This window comes from Amphiprion ocellaris, chromosome 2 (assembly GCF_022539595.1).
Source record: "Amphiprion ocellaris isolate individual 3 ecotype Okinawa chromosome 2, ASM2253959v1, whole genome shotgun sequence".
In the NCBI taxonomy this organism is placed as follows: Eukaryota; Metazoa; Chordata; class Actinopteri; family Pomacentridae; genus Amphiprion; species Amphiprion ocellaris.
This window is the reverse complement of record NC_072767.1, coordinates 30464307-30483729: the sequence shown is the minus strand read 5'-3', so window position 1 is coordinate 30483729 and position 19423 is coordinate 30464307. Positions and strand designations below refer to the sequence as shown.

The 19423-nt window shown below is 37.8% G+C and overlaps 1 protein-coding gene across 7 annotated transcripts in view; it reads left to right on the top strand.

Moving 5' to 3' along the window:
* ect2 (epithelial cell transforming 2) overlaps positions 1–12373 on the top strand; it is a 43031-nt gene extending 30658 nt beyond the window's left edge. For 5 of the 7 annotated variants that reach the window (XM_023299187.3, XM_055005408.1, XM_055005411.1 and 2 more), the window contains 4 exons: positions 874–981; positions 3109–3243; positions 6852–7362; positions 10991–12373. In XM_023299187.3, the coding sequence (XP_023154955.2) occupies positions 874–981; positions 3109–3243; positions 6852–7331 (723 nt within the window). In that variant the 3' untranslated portion in view covers positions 7332–7362; positions 10991–12373. The remainder of the gene's footprint in view (positions 1–873; positions 982–3108; positions 3244–6851; positions 7363–10990) is intronic. The other 2 variants (XM_055005416.1, XM_023299237.3) reach the window with 1 other exon arrangement.
* Positions 12374–19423: the final 7050 nt, after the last annotated feature.

Sequence of the window (19423 nt, the reverse complement as noted above, 5' to 3'; positions counted from 1 at the left end):
GTGGGTGTAAATTTGCAAACATGCTAACGATTTTGGACACAATAATCTGCTAACATATGAATATTAATCTCAAGCACACTCTCACTCTTTGTTCTTTCAAATAGCATTACAAATGTGTTTTTTCTGTATTAATATGTCAGAAGGTGGGGTAAGTCTGCGTGTAATGAAATTAATTATTTTGTCTGGCAATGGGCAAATTGTGAGAAAAATCCTGTTTAAATAAACACAATAGAATGATACTCATAAAGTAACGCTATATATTTATTAACTCCAAATTGATTTACAATTTTAAAATGGCAGAAGGATTGGAGTCAGTATTCATTGTAATAAAAACACGTCACATAACGTGTGACCAGATTTTTTTAGTTTTTCTGCATAGGCTACACAAGCAGTACTTGTACTAATTATTCATTGCTGTGGTCTTCTAACTTTTCTGTGATACAAAACAGCATAGAATATTAACAACGCTGTCAATGGATAGTTTGAGGAAATTATAGAAAACTGACTTGAGCTTGCTGCAAGACAGAAATGAGGCCACTGTATTTATCAACGCAAGCAGCAGGGGGCGATGTTGGCCTCTGGTTTGCCTGCCCCCTCACAGCTGCATTCCTAATGCTTTTTCACTGGGTCAGCGCTGCAATATGAATACCAACGAGACAGAGCCCTGCTTGTTAAAAAAGCCCACTGCAGGGTGAGGGGGAGAAAGAAATAAAGACTGTGTGTGACTCCTACATCACATCCCATCTTGCTACTATTTTCACAACATGGAATGATGTATCTTTCTGTGCTTTTAATGTGAAATGCATTCTTCATGTCATGACCTATTAAACTGAGTTTGAAGCTGTATTCTTGTTTTTTGTGTCTTTTAATCAGGAGGACCTTATTCAATGTACAGACCCAGACTCACTGCAGGTCAGCACTAAGGATATGGACAGCACCCTGAGTAAAGCCTCCAGAGCAATCAAAAAGACATCTAAAAAGGTAAACACAAAAGAATTGCTTTCTCAGGATTAATCTTCCCAGTTGCATGGGTCATTATAGCATATATGCAAACATTTACCAGCCAGACATTGTTTAAAGTGAAGGTACCCCTTTAATTTTAAAGTCCCTAAGGTGACTCAGATTTTGTCAGTCAAATCACTGCTATAACTGCAGACAAACCCAGGTTTGCCTCAAAAAAAAACTGAATACAAAACTAACTGTGACTGAAATGGAGAGGACTGATGGAAAGTGAGAGCAGTGTGATGCAGAACAGTGGGATTTGTTTCCTTCTCTGTTGTCAAATCTACTTTTAAACCAGATTTTCCTATAACCTCCTCCACTGGTGTCCAGCATGTTGCGGCTGTCTGCAGCCACGCAACAGAGATGCCTCCGAAATCTAATATAGTGTTTATAAGGCCAAAAAAAACTGTCTTGATTTATTTAAAAAAAAAAAAAAAAAAAGTTTAGGAAAACTAGAAGTTCACAAATGAATGTCATTTTATTGGTTTAACTTGTAGTGCAGGTGATGATGTTTCCACATGCAATAATCATTTAATGTACATTGAGCCTATGAAGTAGCTGTGCAGGCAGAAAACAGTGGGCTGGAAATCTTTTGAACCAGCAGATATGTGACGTGTGTGCGGAAAATATATCTGACTTTAGAACTGCTTATGAAAACATTTCCCAGTGACAGCAGTGAAGGTAAAAAAAAAATGGAAGGATCAACTTCCTCGCTACTCATTCTACTAATGTGTCTATTTCTCTGTTCGAAAGCTATCTGCTGTTCCTGATTTAGAATATAGTGACTAAAGCAGCCACATATGCAGAGGGCAATGGCTAATGACTACTATTTAACAGATAAAAGCACATCATTTTAGCTTATAATAGCACTATTGCTAACAAAATGTTTGACCTAATATATAGACCTTTGCCAGATGCTAATTGTTGTTCAGTAGCTGTCACAAAGACTATTAACTTTGTCAAAACTAAGATAGCATGGTTAGATATATAGTAGATTACCCCAGCATTGCTGTGGCTAGATAGTGCATAGTTTAAGGCACGACCTTAAACTATGCACTGTCTAGCCACAGCAATTAGCAAGTATGACAAACATGCACTCCTGACTTTTACTACTATGATGAAGCAAATCTTCAGTTTTTAATACTCATTTCACTAAAGGAACCAGCCCACACAATTACCACAGAGCAATTTAACTAAAATCATTTCATTGAGCTAATAGGGGTGCCAACAAGAACTGTCAACTAATTGGATCAGCAACTGAACCATGTTAACTGTTAATAATACCAGACAGATGAATCAGTCTTATTGCACATGTTTGACATATGTGTTGATGTTGGACATCAAGTAGAAATAAATGTCGGCATAGAAAATACAGAAATGTGACATTTAGAAACGGGATTTCCATTATTTAGTTTAGACACCAGAGAGCACTGTCCAGTTTATTTTATAAATGCTAAATGTCACATTCACTACATGTGGTGGTCTCTTTCAAGTCAAATTAGACATAAAATACACACTGTTTTTAAAGAAGACAAATTTTAATATGCATATTGTAGTCAACCTTTGGTAATATAGGTTAATACAGTATTGTGAAACGAAAGAAAATGACGTTGCAAGCTGAAGACAATTTCATGCTGTTACCAAATTGTTAATTGCAAGCCTCCCTGTAGTATTATATTTAAACCATAATTTCTTCTGACATTAGTACCTTTCTTATCACATCTGTTTTTGCAATTATTGTTAAGATGGCCACATTACCCTTTAGACATCAAATATCAGGAACAGGGAACAGACTGCACTTTGTTAATGGACGCTTTTACATTTGTTTTTCTTACCATGTAAGGCCTGGCACAGATGGTTCTCTGCTGAAAGAAGTGCAACTGATGTGTTATATTACTGTGTGTTTGGAAGAAGTAAACAAACAGCAGGTCATATAGGTGGCCACAGCAGTGTAAACACAAAAAATGAATGCCAACTACACGCACTCAAAATGATGTGGCTCAAAAACCAGTCCAAAAATATCATGTGGCACCTGTGACAAAGACCCGCCCACACAGCAGTGCAATTTATTATAACAAACATTTTCTGTGTGTGTGTTTGTGCCAGGTGACAAGGGTGTTTTCTTTCACGAAGACACCAAAGCGTGCGATCCAGAGAGCATTCCTGGCTAACAGTACTCCAGATGAGAAAAGCCAGAGGCTGAGTATTGAAAACCGCGTCGGCAGCAGCTCTACGCTAGCTGTAAGTCTTTTTCTTTATTTATCTGTCTGAAGAAATTGTTAGTCTTTCACTGGGATGATAACATGAGCTGTGCTGATGAGATGGTCAAATTGGTTAAAGTAGGTCTTACATCTTTAATTTAAGTATTAACACACAAATAGTCCACAAATGTATTTTTTTCTTAACAAAAGTTATTAAATCAATCAAAAAGACATGACACACTCTCATATCCATGTTTCTTGCGATTATACCACCACTCTATCTTTTGTTTTATTTACGGCCTAAAGTCTACTTTAATAATCAAGATGGGTTTCCTGAATTTTCAAAATTTTTTGCCTTTTTATTTGTCTGCTCTGTGTGCTTTATATTAACAACATAACACAATTAATAGATTTTCTGGGTTTCTGTCTGCCGTGGGTAACTGTATCGTAAAGGCCAATTCATGCTTTCCCCATGTCGACAAGGGTCCACATGACATAAAGTGTGTCATCTGCCCAATTTCATGGACCTCTCTGTGGATGTTAAAAATTTGTGACCAGGCAGGTTTTATGCACTACAAGGAGCCGACCACACATGTGCAAGGACAGCATTGTTCTAAAAACAAAACAAATGCTTGTTTTGAAGAAAGACTGCGAAGTGATTCTCTAGTAACCGTACCTCTATAATTACTCTTTTAAAGAGTTGTAATTGAAATAATCTCTGCAGGACTTTGGAAGTGCCTTGATTTGTACATACTTTCCATCATTAACGGTGCCCAAACCCAGTGAAAAATTCTTAATTCTCCAGAAATCCTGTGCTATGTCCTTCCACTGTGCTTGGCATACTTGAGGAATAATTACATTAACACAGTACTACAGTGCAATCTAGAACTACCTATATGTATATATATATATGTATGTATGTATGTATATATATATGTATATATGTATATATATGTATGTATGTATATATATATATGTATGTATGTATATATATATATATATATATATATATATACATACATATATATATATATATATATATATATATATATATATATATATGTATGTATATATATATATATATATATATATATACATACATACATACATACATACATACATACATACATATATATATATATATATATATATATCTCCTATGAAAGTGTACACATCCACAGGAGCTCATTTTTAAGATGAACAACAATGCAACCGTCTGCATAGAGGTCCAACATATAGCTCTCGTAGCATGAATAGAATTGCACGAGTGTCCGCTTTTGAAGTCTGCATTAGTCAGCGTACATGGATGCAGAAACTACGAATTGGCCCTAAGAGCTTGTCTCTTGTCTGTCTCTCTGACCATTTATCTGTTCCTTATTGCCTTTCTATTCTCTCCATCTCTTCTGCCTTTTGCTGAGAACAAGACAATTGATCTTTCTCCATCAATCCAGGATGGAACAGCTTTCAGTCTGTGTCAGTTGCTTTCGTCTAACTTGATTAAAAAGCAGGAAAAGGGCCTCTGCTGTTTTGTTGTGCTCTAATTTCAGCAATTTCCTTACTTATTTTCCTTCGCTTTTTATCCTATGGACAGTGTTTGACTGGTTAATGTGGTAATATATTTTCATTAAAAAAGTGGGTGTGAATTAGAAGACGGGGAAAATGTTGGGAAGTGAAGACGAAACTAATTCCCAAATTATTCACACTATTCACACACTTTGATGAATCACTCAACTAACTTACTGTATTTTTTCCATTGACACAAGGGTTTAAATGTAGTGTTTTTGGCAGGTGAATTGCAAAATAATTAAGAGATAATCATTAAAAGCTGTTTAAAGAAGATTATTTTGGAGAGGTTTTTGGTCGTACTAATATGCATACAGTCAGGGAATTTCTGGTAGAACTAGTGGTTAGGATGCCTACCATATAACCCCAAAAACCCTGGTTTCTTACATGGTGAGCAAGTCAATAAAATGTATTTTTTGTATGTTTAAAGCCTTATATACAGCCTATTCATGGGGGTGACCATACACAGACAAAAGAGTGAGCGCATTATGTATGCAAACATCCATTATAGTTTAAACATCCATTTTGGAGTGTAGCCAACCACTCCATCACCTGTTTACATACAGATAATTTATTCAAGCACAACCATGGCACATGGCTCTGGCCATGCTTATAATTTATCGATTCATCAAATGTGCCTCTAAACTGAAATTGCCATTGATTTTGTGTTAATCATTATCAGTTGTCAGAAGTCAGTCATCAAAAAAAAAAAAAAAAGAAGAAGTCAGTCATTGGTTTTGTTCATGTGTTCATTGTGAACAAAGTGCCTTGTGATGAAATGAAAAAAAGAAATAAATGAACACAAAGAAATAATATTGCACTTCTCTGTTTAGATAAAAAAGAATAAAGCAGCCAAAAGTATTTGATTTGAAGAGGCACATAATTGATTAGCACATATTGTATACAGTGTTATTATATAGAAAACAATTCTAGAGCAATATCTGAAATTGGTTAGCAGTTTCAACAATAATAAACACTTGTCTGTATGTGAAAAATAGCACCGGTTTTCTGTGAAGACAAAGACAAGAATGGCAGGCCGCAACATCACTCTGAGGTCAAGCTGAGATTAAATCAATTCATAGTTTACAAAAATGCTCATGAATGTGTGTGTTAAATGTCTTGGGTGATTTTAGAAGATCCTTTTTTGCCACTAACTTCAATATAAATTGAGCATCCCAAGATAAAGAACTTTAGATTGACAAATGTACTGTTCTTTTTCTGTCTCCTTTTATTTTCTATCCCTTGTGCCTAATTTGCAAAACAATGGCCCCTTGATTTCAGGCACAGGTAGAGACGCTAGCAGGCTTCTCATTTCAAGTTGAAAACAACTGCATTTTCTTCCTGAAATGACAACTGTTATAAGCGGAGTTTGTCAGCTGTAGATAGAAAGCTAACTAAGCTAAAGTTGGTTGAAGATGCCGTCTCTAACTTACTGGGTTTAGAACAAGGATCCAACAACTATAAAAGGGACTTTAGTAGGCTCTTGGTGATCAGAAATGTTGGATCACGCTAAAAGACAAAGGTCAGCATCCTCGTGAATTACCGGCTGATGATTCACGTACAGGATAATACATTTATGTGGGGTTGTGAGTGATGAAATGTACACACCTGTATTCAGTTGTGTAGAGCAGCTTCTAAAGACGAGCTGAAACATGGACAAAAAACAGTGATAGAAAAAGTTTTGACCAGCTTATAGTTTTTTCATCTTGTACAGCTAGAATAAAAGGAAAAAGAGGTATAAAAACTTTGTAAAATGAAGCCAACTTCAGAGGTTTTCCTGTAACCCTACAAATTTATTGTAGTATGGATTGTAATTAGCTATGTCCAGTCAGTGACTGTTTGGGGACATATTTAGCAGTTACTTGCTGATTGACACAAGACGATTATCAAACAAACAGGTACAAACAATTAAACAATTCAGGCTATTATTTATACTATGTATTTAAAAGTATTGGTCTATTCTACCTGCTGATAATTTCCTCCCTTTTTTTTATTGTATATTAGCATTGGTATTTTGTCCTAGCTTCCCTTGATTTTCTTCATGATATGTAAATTCCTGTGTCTCCCTTCTGTTATGTACTCTAGATGTCTCGCTCTGCCTCTACATTCAGTTTGAGTGATTCTGCCAAGGGCAGTGCCATGGTGCAGCGCTCTAACTCTCTGGACCACCCTCCTGTCAGGGCCAGGGTTCCTGTCAGTATGCGTCCCCCCTACAGCCCAGTTCCAAACCCTGCCCCTGAGTACAATCCATCATTGACCCAGTCACCACAACCTCAGTCAAGCCTCCTCAATTCCCAACAGTCCACCTCTTTGACCCATCCCATGTCCACATCCATCCCAGCTGTGCGAAGCTCCACTCAGATCAACTCTAAGAATTCCCAGCCAAAACCTTGCCAGCATATGTCCAGACTTCTGTCCTCTGTAGGATTCCAGCCAAAGTCTCCAGCTTCTCAGCCTGTTAATGTCAAAGGCTGGGCCTTTTCTGAATCATGCAGTGATCCCCACGTTCCCTCGGACCCTCGCAAGTCTGTCCTGACCAGTCCTCGCAGAGAGACTCTGCTCTAAACCATGGCTGAGCTCAATCCTGGAGTCTAATGTGAGCAATCAAAACTGTTGTCTAGTCTCAACTAGGGGTGCACCAATACATTATTTGATTCCAAATTAATCTTTAATACCTGCTGTGTGATTTGCATTTGCTTGTTTAACCACTGGTGCATTTCTTGTCCCAAATCAACTCCTTAGAAGCTCAGACCCTGCAGCGATGATAGATCAAAATAAGGATCACAAATTAAATCTGATCTGTAGTGGGTAAGAGGGAAGTGGATCTATTCAAGTAGTGTGGTTGTAATGGTTCTTTCTTCTGGAGATGGGCAGAGATTTTAAGGGTTGATTTGGAATAATTCTTCCCAAAACTTACTGGGGTTACTAACTGGTGGTAGTGGTGGTGGCTGGGAACGTTCACTAGGTGCCTGCTATTAACGGTGAACCATATACAAAAAAGTGTGTAACAGAGCTGAGTTAAGACAAGAGTTTTGTGTTTCCACCCGGAAGCCTGGAAGAAAGTCTATTTAAAGGCATGTCATCATAAATAGGTTATTTTCTTTTCCTGTCAGTTGCTTGCTACGTTACTGTCGAGCATAGGCAAATCCATGAGCCTTATACGTGTTAGAATGCCTTTGATCATTAGCCATTCATATTAACAGCTATTAAGTTAATGAAGTTGGCTGTTATAGATCTTTGTTCTCAGCAGTACCCTTTTGAAAGAACTTGAATGACTAATGTAGGCGCCAGTTGGAGAAAATATCAAGAATAAAAATCCAAATGTCAAGGCATGCCTTTAATTTTGGATGCAGTGGTCTTTGTGTGTTTTAGCTAGTCCACCCAAAAGCAGCTCACTAAAATTAAAATGTCAATGTATTCATGAAAGCCGGGCTGACTTCTCAACAGAGCTTTAATGTGCGATGGCAAGTCACCTGTTATCCGTCCTACATTTTAACCACCTGTGATGTTTAAGCCACTGGGCACATCGTGTCCCATATTCACCTCAGCCATTTAACCAGTTCCCAGCTGTATAAATACTGTGCTGTCTGTGTGAAAGGTACGCACGCATGAGGTTTGACAGAACAGACTGACAGCTTTATTCACTCACAGTGAACTATATAGGCACTCAAACATTTCAAGAGTGGTTTCACACTTGGTAGTCCTTATTGTACGTACATTTAAAGCCAGTACATTTGATAGTCGCCGCTGCTCCAGATCAGGCTAGTCTCGCTTAGCTGGTTCATTCTGTAGTGCATAATAGTTAGTAATATTATTAGTAATAATTATTATAATTAATAACAGTAATATTATTCTGCTATAGGAGGAAAAAAAAGCTCTGACTCCTTCATATTTGTTTCAACCAATCACATTTGTCTTGGGCAAAAGTGATGGATACAACTTCAGAGATCTCACAAAATGGTAGAATTGTTTGTACCTATCCTGAAAAATTCACTGTTGCTGTTGTATTCATAGTAAAATGGATTTCAAAAATGGTAACGCCAAGACAGCAGAAGTCAAGAAGAAAGTTGCCTGAAATAACCAGTGGCAGGACTATACTTGCAGGCTACATCCTGTGAATCAGAGTAAGATCAGGCATACTCAGGTGCGGTACCAAAATTAGGAAGTGTACCACTGTTGAAGACAGAACATCAGTTACTCTACTGTCATTTTCACTCCACCAAGAAATGCAGTGGAGTTATGTGATGAACTGCATACGTTTGTCTGTTTATCTGTGCGCAATGTTACTCAAAAACGTACTAACAAATTTGGGTGAAATTTTCAGGGAAGGTCAGAAGTGACACATGGACCACCTGATTAGATTTTGGCAGCGATGCGGCTTATAGTCTGGATCCTCGGATTTGTTAAAGATTTCTGTATCATTGCAAGATAATGGCACCGCATCACTGTATCTATGACAACAAATGAACGTTACGTCTGCTGCCTGCTAACGATCACATGATTGCGATCCTACTACAAATCCCTTGCTGCAGACTTATTGGGACTTACCAGTCGGAAATCATACAAATGAGCAGCCTTGGCGGAGTACTGTGCTCTCTGAGTGCTTTACTTTTTTAAAATGTAAAACTAAGAGAAGCAAGCTGTCTCCTCAAATCTCAACACTCACGTCTGTTTTGTGGCATAGCAGATGAGATTTGAAGACAGGCAACAGCCTTCTTGTCTGTTCACCAGTAAAAGCAGGCATGTTGCACTCGAGTGTGAAGTCAGCTGTATCAATTTGTTCTGGTATTGAACTTTAATGTGACATGAACGTCTGTCGACCAGCAGCAGAGTTGGAAGGAGGACACAACAGGACACAAATTCCTCCTTATCTAATCAGGAAATGCCTTTGACTGCTAACCTGCTAGCAAATATGACAGTTTCGGAAAAGTTCATTTTACTCCTGTCTTGCCTTATCAATATGATTCAGCTGTTGCCTTTTTTTTAACCCACGTAAGTTTGCAGCTTGTGTGTGTGTGTTTATGAGAAGACCAGGCAGACAAAGCTTTCGTTCTCAGCATGAATGTGTCTGATTTTTACCAATATTCACAGTGGAAACTGACTTATTCGGACTTCAACAGCCTGCTTTGTGTTTGTTCCTGGTTTAGTCTGACAGAGGATTATATTATATTTTAGAGGATTATATGAATATTTTAATTACAAGAAGCACAGTATCTTCACTGCTCTTTACTTTCTCTGTTTGCACATTTTGTACACTACGTGGTGAAACCAGGTTTCTGTCGTCCCCTATTCTGATTTTGTTTGCCAGGTCTCTTGTAGACTTTACAGTTTAAGTATTCTAAGAGCTTCAGTAGAAAGGAACTGGACTTCTCTTTATGTTACTTGAAGATGCCATTATTTTCCAGAGAGGTCTCTTGTTGAGTACAAACTTGAGCCATCAAGCAATCCAGACTGAAGGATTTATCCAGATCATCTAAGTCACTTTACTGGGAGGTATAAGCAGAATAACCACCATCTCTTTTAGTTTAAAAAATTAAAAATTACCATTCAAACGTGGAAGAAAATTAAATGTCCAACTGGTAATGATCTTCTTTCAAAGTTTGTAATATATGAGCACAAAAGGCCAAGGCAATATCTGATCAGATGCATTTCCAGTTGCTATCACAGAAAACTCAGAACTGACAGGTTTTTGCTTTGTTAAAAATTAAAGAATTAATAGTCAAGGCAAAAAAAAAAATCAATTTTAAATGTAATACGTGGAAGCACTTTGGATTCAACGCAGTAAATGTAAAATACACTTAAATAAAGGCCTTTTGCAGCCTTTTGAAATCCAGTGGTATTTAATTTCATTCAACAACTCTGTTCTTCTCCAGTGAGATAATTAAAAGCAAATGCAGCAGAGCATGCAAGTAAGTCTCAATGAAATAATACTAACAAGTATGAAATGCACAGTAAAAACTCAAAGTGCTGTGTGCTGGGTGTGAGATTCAAATGGAAGGAGCAGGAGCTTCAAACAGGAAACGGCCTTTGGCATTAAAAATTACCTTTTTCTCAACAAAGCCACGCAGACCAAACAAAGTATCAATAGTCACAATAGACAACTCATGGTTCTTGGCACTTTGATATATTAACCACAACTCTGGTTACCTTATCATTTTCACTGTCTTTTTCAACTCTCCTTCACACAGATATGTCAGATTCATTCCTCTCTTTTCTGTTTCCAGGCACGCCATTCGCCTTCCATGGTCAATCTACCTTCTATGTTTGAGAGGAGGTACCACACATTCAGTCATTCGAGCAGCCACCTCATCTGAAATGCCACCACTTGCAAGCACCAGTAGGGGTCACTCCCTTGGTCTCCTTTGCCTCGACTGCCACCAACAGTAAGACTTGACCAGACAGGTCTTTGTGTATGAAGTTAAAGCTGGCTGTAAAGTACCTCTGACTTGTATCTGTCCGTACTGGAACTCTGCACAGACTTTCCAGATGAAATGGCATTTAGCTGCGTTTGGAAAGGTGCACTGAAGGTTAGGGACATGCTGACATGTGGCAGTATCAGACTTGTCCAGCTCCTGTTAAAATGCTCCCATCTTGGCGAAGTCAGATTAAAACAGTGGACCAGCTGCTGATCATCCTGAAATATATCGTGATGTATTCAGACATATTCAGAAAGAGATAAAACCATTCTTAAACTTACAGGTAGTTTCGTGTACCTTTCCAAACATGCACAATGCTGGATTAAGACTGTCACTAGGGGCAAACTGGAACGGTACTTTACCATGCATTGGACTACAGGTGTGCGATTACCACTCATTCTAGTGAGGTTTGCCTTACCTTTAAAAAATGAAGGATGCTCTGCTTTTGTACGAAGTTGGTCATAAATTATCTTGACAGCTGATTTTTATTTTTTTGTGCGTTACCAGTTACATTTTGTGTTCATCCATTCCATTTAAATGTAATCTTGTTCCCACACGTGCCTGGATGCTCATTCTATTTCTCTGTGCTTTGGTAAAATAAATTAACCTTTTAATTTGAGGCTGAGGTTTTTCTATTTAACAATTGAAGCTTGTTAAGCTTTTTGTGTGTTTTATGTACTAGTTAAAGTTACAAGGTTGACCTCTCTTGCCCTTATGGCTTTTTTAATTAACCTACTTGGTGAGAAACCTTTATATTAACTGACATTTGATGTTGTTTTATTGTAGCTGGGTAGATTAAACACTTAATTTCACCTGATATAATTACATGACTTCTTGTAATTAACCAACTCTCTTAATGTAAACTTATGATAGTTTCCAGCTTTTATAAAGCTTATATTTTAACGTTAAAGAGATTCCGTTATCAAGATTAAAAGCATTCATGCTCCTCTTCCCTGTCTGCCCATCCACGTTTGAAATTGTTTTTACTTTGCATCTGTGTGTTTGTTTAAGAAGGGATGCTGCATCAGTGTACATATTTATTCTTGATGAATACATTAATACCTGTTTTGTTTTTTTTCTCTTTTGATATTTAAATGTGTTCTGCTTTTGTACGTCAATTCTTTATTGTTCTTTTCACTGAGCTTCATTTGTCTGTAGTTCTTGTATGTATATTAAATGCACTTAAACATGTACCCGAATATTTAAGTTGTGTTAGGTTTTTTTTTTTTTTTTACTCAGCTATGGTTTTTTTTTATCACCAGAATATATTAATTTCATTCATTTATATGATGTGCTGACTAAATAAGTTGAGGCATTTGTGTGAAAATTATTTTCTCTACTTTCTCAATTAAGGTACAGACGCTCTTTTTATGCATGTCAGCAGAGTTTAAACAGAAGTACAGAAAAAGTTCATTCTGTCATAATAAAAAGGTTAATTCTTATCTTCAAGAAACTGATCTTAATAAAGCCACAACAGTCCTCATGTACAATCTTTGAAATAATCAACAATGATCAAATTAAGCTAGTTTAGTGGAGCTCAAAATGCTAGATTTTGCAAATATTGTTGGAGCTTCCACTTGAGTTGGAAGACCCGTTTGTGATTTGCATACCACTTTGAAGGGAGCTCATGAATGTTCCTCAGTACTCGTCTGTACTTCTTACACATTTGATGTAGGAGTTGGTTAAGAAGTTTCTGGTTCCCCGTAGACAAAAAGTGCGTTTCCCTTGTTTCCATTCCCTTCATAAATCAGAGCTGCTGTTTTGAATTCACTTTTGAACCAACAGAATCAGTTGTGTCTTTGAAGAAAGTAAATCCAGTCCAGAAATACTGATAAAATGGACAACAATGAAGGACCACCAGGTATTTAACTTAAGGTGAGCTTTTGACTGCAGTTTGAGAAAGTTTTAAAGTCCTGGTATAATGCTGCAACAATGAGAGAGCTGCACAAAGATACCGGAGTTTCAATACTGTGATCCCTTATTGATCACTGCAGAGGAAAATCTGTAGCTCTGCTTCTTCAGAATACTTTACACACCAGAGTAGTTTCTCATAATAAAACCTTCCCTTTCTTTTACCAGAAGTGACTGTACTTGTTGATATCAGTATCTATTCACGGTAGCAGCCACTTTGATGCATCAAAGGATGGATCTGGTTATGTTCAAGAGGGAAAACTGTTGCATAGTGTATGTCATGACCTTGCAGGCAGTCCACAACACACTCAACTGCTTACAGCAGAACCAGTGACATCTATTGTGTCAATCTGCCAACCTAACAAATGATGAATAGAAAAGAACTGATCCAAGGGATTCAACAACTTTAATTATGTGAAGGTCTGCAATGTCAAAAGTTTCTACAATGGTGGTAACTTGATGAGTTACCACCCAGGGCCCCAGCATTTACTTTTGTAGTTTGCACAAGACGGTGAAGTGGCTGAGATGAGCGTCAACACCTCGAAATCTAAGGCCATGGTTCTCTGCCAGAAAGTGATGGATTTCTCCCAGTTGGTTGGGGGTGAGTTGTTGCCCCAGGCAAAGGAGTATGTCAATGTTTTGTTCACGAGTTAAGGGAAAATGAAATGTGAGATGGACAGACAGATTGGTGCAGTAATACAGCTGATGTACCAGACTGTTCTGGCGAGGAAGCAGCTGAGCCGGAGGGTGAAGTTCGATTTACCTGTTGATCTACATTCCGGTCCTCACCTATGGTCCTGGGCACTGAGTTGGGTTTGAAAGGATAAGGTACAAGTGGCAAAAATGAAGTTCCTCTGTAGGCTGTCTGGATTTAGCCTTTGAGCTGAGCCGAGGAGCTCGGACATCCAGTTGGAACTCTGAGTCACTATTTCTTCGTGTATGAAGGAGCCAGCTTGAGTGTTCAGGCATCTGATTCAGATGCCTCTTGGCCAAGGAAGGTTTTCAGACATGTTCAACTGGGAGGAGACCCAAGGGTAGACCCAGAGTTCAGTGGGAGGATTAAATATCACATCTGTCCTGAGGACACTTTGAGATTCCCCAGGATAAACTGGAAACATTGCTCTTGAGGGGGATGTCTGGAAAGGCCAGCGACCTGACTCTGGATAAGCAAAAGAAAATGAATAGATAACATGATGAGCAATCTCAAACTTAGTGTAGTTGTACACCAAGTTGATGGTTAGTGATAATGTTTTTGATGGATTATTATAATGGAGGTTTCTGTGTAATTCTCAAGTCTTTCCATCTTGTTGCAGCTCAAAATGTGTGAACACTGTTGAATTAGGGACAGTTACAGACATCTCTAAAATACTATGGCAGGAAATTTGTACAATACAACACTATGTGACCTTAATTCCAGTCACATTCATGGTCATATTAATACAAACTGACAGCAGAAATGCATCATGTCAGAACACTTTAGAGTGTTTTATTTTTTTCATTTTTTAAATAAAAACCAGCAGTATGGAGCTTTGGTGTCCGTCATCTGGCAGTGAGAGAGATTAATCAAGCACTGAAGACGTGTGCTTATGACATGGGTGTCCATCACTTTCTTTTTCAGACTATTCCTTCCTCTAAATGCTGAGTTTCTTTTTTTTTTTTTTTTTTTTTTTTTTTAATCTTGCATGTTTTCAAGGCAAAGCAGCTATTCTCCATCTGTTTATGGTAGCTTCCGTCTTCAGCTCTATGCAAAAAAACACAGTTGGCGTGTTAAAATTCCATACAACTGTGGTGAAATAACCCCGGCACTGATAGGCCAAATCAACATTATGTGAGGTAGCTTGGCTGCTGCAAAACAGTAAATATTTAAAACAATGTTTAAATGTAACAATGCATGTAGTGAATATACACAATATCTGTTGTGACATTGTCATAAACATGACTTTAATTCTCTCATTGTTGCTTTAACTCTATAATCCATAAGTAGACATCTGTATAGACAAAACCTAAGAAGAAAGTTCAACAGAAATCAGTAAAGAAGGTGTTCATATCAGATGTAGTTACGAAACTTGAGTATTCTAGTTTCAGCTATGTAACATGACCAGTATCATATTTCCAGAGGCTGCATGGCAATGTAAGTCAACCACCAAAGGTTTTTCTAAGTGCACGCGTGTCTGATTATATGTGTTGAATAGACTGCAGTATCAATGCAATAGGTCTAGCTGTCCATAAAAAACAGTGAATTAGCAGAGCAGCAAATGACTTTCTGAACTTTGACATTATAAGTTGTAATTAAAAAGACGATAAATTTCTCCTCAGTGCCTTCACACACCTTTGTGCACAGCCAGACCTTCGCTGCACGTCCTCTTGCCCTTAGCTTAACTATAATCACATTCGTTACCCCAGAGTCGGCCGGCTTCCTCACGCTGAGTCAAGGTGTGTTTTGAATGGCGAGCCTTTAATTTTAACCACATTAGTATTTCATGTCATGGCAGCAGTTGAGAAGAGAGGTGCTCCTGTTTTGTCCTCTTCACATGCAACCTCTTCAAAGCATTAGGAGATAATCTGTGTCTCCTGGATATGTGGGACGTGCCAGGCTCGAGTACCATGCAGGCCCGAGGCAAGGCGAGACTGGGGAATAGCCACGACCAAAAAGGCACCTCTTCACGGAGGACACTCGCTCTTTTTATATTTGCCTTTGCCTTCACTTCAAAGTGCTTCTGACTGGCTGTTTAGGGGTGAAACAAAAAAGGGAAGATGGGCTGAAGCTGGAGCTGTAGGTGTCTGCTGACTTCAAGCTATGAAAAACGCATTCAACCCAGGTAAAGAACTACTGTACAGCTCAATGTAACTAAGTGTTGTAATTGAGAAAGATGTCTTTATGCAAATATTCTGTGCTACGCATGGATATGAGAAGAAGTACATTTCCCTCCTCAAACAGATTACACAGAGGAGACACGACTAGAAAGAGAGAGCAGTTTGACATTGAAATCCCTCAGTGGAAAGTGAAGGTGTGGAGATTGGACATGTCTTATATAAAGGAGTTTTACACTGTGAGAGAAATTCTTGTTTTCAGTGAAAGTTTTGCTTCTTTCACCATGACTGCGAGTTCTGCAAATAGACAGGAGTTTGTATAGTTTTTGGAATATGAAACACTCGCCGGAGAAGCCATGACTTCATATTTTTCAAGCTATTCAAATTTTTACATCTATTTTAGTGTAGTCTAGTATATTTTATATAACTGCTCAGTGGTAGAAAGTTGCAATGTACAAATACCTTATTACTGTGCTATTTTTCATTATTAACCACCAGGTTAATGTGCTGCGTAAACATGCTAATTAGTTGCAGAGTGAATACAGTGCAACTGTTATTAGTATCACTGTTAAATAAGCTGAGATTTTTAGAAAAATGTCTTGATGTTATGGGAATAAAGCTGCAATTCTAGGTTAAAAAAATAGCTGCAATTGTGAACAATAAAATATTTTTTTTTCAATAAACCAAACTTGTTTCTGACAACCAACTTTATTGTAGTTTTGGAAGATAAAAATATTACACAAATAAAGTCATGGTTTAATGAGGAAAAGGGCTTAATATAATAACTTTTAGTGTAAATTCATTCACAAAGTACTTTACTTGAGTACATTTTTCATGTATCTGTTCCTGACAAATAGATTTAGTTGGGGATGATTTTTTAAAAAATATTTCACACATCTTACAGTAAATATCTCTGGGTAATTGTGAATGTATTGTGATGTAGCATCAAAATCAGTCATGAAAAATACACTGTGATTTTTTGAAAGCTCTGTAGAACTGAACTGTACCATTAAATTTGTGTGGTGCAAGAGATTTTTTTCCACTTTTCCAGATGACTTATTAAATTTATAGAGGAAAAGCCAGTTGAACAGGTCCTAATGCTTAATTCAGACTTCTTTTGTCTCTCCACTGACCCCTGTCACTGCTCTCCTCTGTGTTTATTTTTACTGGGCTCTGAGGTGCCAACACTGAATGATGATGACAGGCAGTATGCACAGAGAAGCAAGACGTTACAAAAACTCCATGAATTCTGATCTGTTCTGACAGCGGTTGCATAGTAAGAGAGCAGATATGAATCAGCTCTAACCTATGCAGTGGCCTAAATCTGATACAAAAAAAAGAACCCACATTGATTTGGCTTGTTGAGTTTTCAGGCCACCGCATTAAAATGCTTCCTATTGGTTGCTGAATCTTTAAAATGCCAACACAATGTAGGCTTTCTGGTATCATGTTTGTTGATTTTTTTTTGGTACTTAGTGTTGTAACTGGGTTTTTTGTTGCTTATTAAAAATTATTTTTATTTTATTTTATTTTATTTTGCAAGATAGCCAAAGTCTCTTTACTGATTTCAGGAAGCACATACAGGTATGCTAGTTTTTCGAGCAAGTGGTCCATTGTTAGAGATATTGGGCCAACAGTGCACTTGTATGGAAGGTTGTTTTCACATGAACAAATTTTGCCAAAATTGACTTCCCTGTTTACTTTGAATCTTTTTGAGTAACACCATTTAGGCTGATGGCCCACCAGAAACCTTGACTAAGACTAGATGACCTAAATCAAGCCCCACATGACCCCCTGCCAGTCACTCAGATACCAAGCAGCAACCTCTGAAGCCAAGAAATGAAGCCAACACCAAAGTGCCAAATCTGCAATTCCAAAAGGAAATCATTCCCCATAGACCCCCATGTTAAAACAACCAAATTCATAGCAGAAATAAATGTTTACAATACAGTTTATACAGTTATATTTATTTCAGGGGTTGCTGTTGAGGCTGATTATTAGTAATCACAGAGATCACAACCATTATTTGAAACTGAGTAAAAATTTAAATCTTTAATTTAGAATAACAAGCTCCAATGCAAAACTACTTTAATCCTGTGTTCATTTAAAAGAGAAATTTTTAACATTTTAAATTTGAAAATACATTTATACATTTATTTTATTTATTTAAACAGTCTCTGTGTCTATTTTCTTTTCACTTGTTCCGTCAGACGAACATGGATATGGCTAACTGTCCATTTACACCTGTACATACCTGACTAGTTGCTTTTTTTAACCGGCTGAATCCTCAGGCCAATTTAAGTCCAGCTCCTAGAGGCGATTCCCACACACCCTATGCTTAAGCAGATTTAATATCCACCATTGATCCCTGTATTAGGTTTAACTGAGGGGATACCAACAATAACTCCAACACACATCAGTTGGGTTGGGTGGTCACTTCACTGAAAATTCTTCTCAAATGGTGAAGAACTGTCAGAGGAAAGCTCATAAATGAATTAATAGATTTCTTGTGGTAGATACTTCCAGGTTTCTCCCAAGACTGCGGAGGGTATTGTCTCTCTTGGTCCCTCTAATAAAGCCCAGATAAATGAGCATGGATGAGCACTCATACTTTTCTTTGCCTCTGTCATTCAGGGCACTTCATTTTGTCTCATTTCCGATGTAGGGATTTCTGTTCTTTCGTTACTGCTTTGAAGGAACCCTCTTGCTGAAGAGATGAGCTGACAAAGATGGCACGGGACCCTACGAGGAAGCAAGAGACAGAGATGGAGAGGAGAGAGATGCTAACAAATGACTGCTGATCAATGTCTCAAATGAAGAAAAGTGACTGTATGACACTGGTACCTTCCAGCTACTTATGAGACTTTTAACAGGTGAGAAACACTATCGACGTCTCGCTAAGCTGACTGTTTACCCACTACAGCGGACATCAAAGGCTGAGAGCAGCTAATGTTATTTACATGTTTTACCATAGTAATGATAGGCAACAACTGTGACTGTGCGTGTATGCATATATAAACTTTGTTGTTTTGGCATGTTCTTCATGATAAGCTTGTTGCTCAAAGGGAATTGCAAAACACAACACATCCCTTCCATTCATCAGCACATCCTTCTTTCAACTTTGCTGCAAACAGGCCAAAATTAATTCCCAACAAAACTGAGATTCTCTGCATTTTTACCCACTCTGCAAGATGCCTATAGCTCTGTTTGAAGGGATGATGAGCAGGTTACTGTTTCTGGGGAGTTAGCTTCATGTATGTGACAATTTTTGCACACAGATATTTGTTTAGAGCAATAAACTGGAAGAAGGGCATGAAGGATGCAGGAAGGGATGCTTTCCCCTTGAGGTGACACTGTGAATACAGAGCTAACCAGATGTCTATTTACAGAAGCTGGCCATGCTGAGTGAATACAGCGTGCAAGCTTAGATGCTGGCTGGGTGGGTGTTTACCGCAGGTTATAGGATGTTTAGCCGCTAACTGTGTGGTTTCAATAAGGGTCCTTTAAAAAATGACTTAA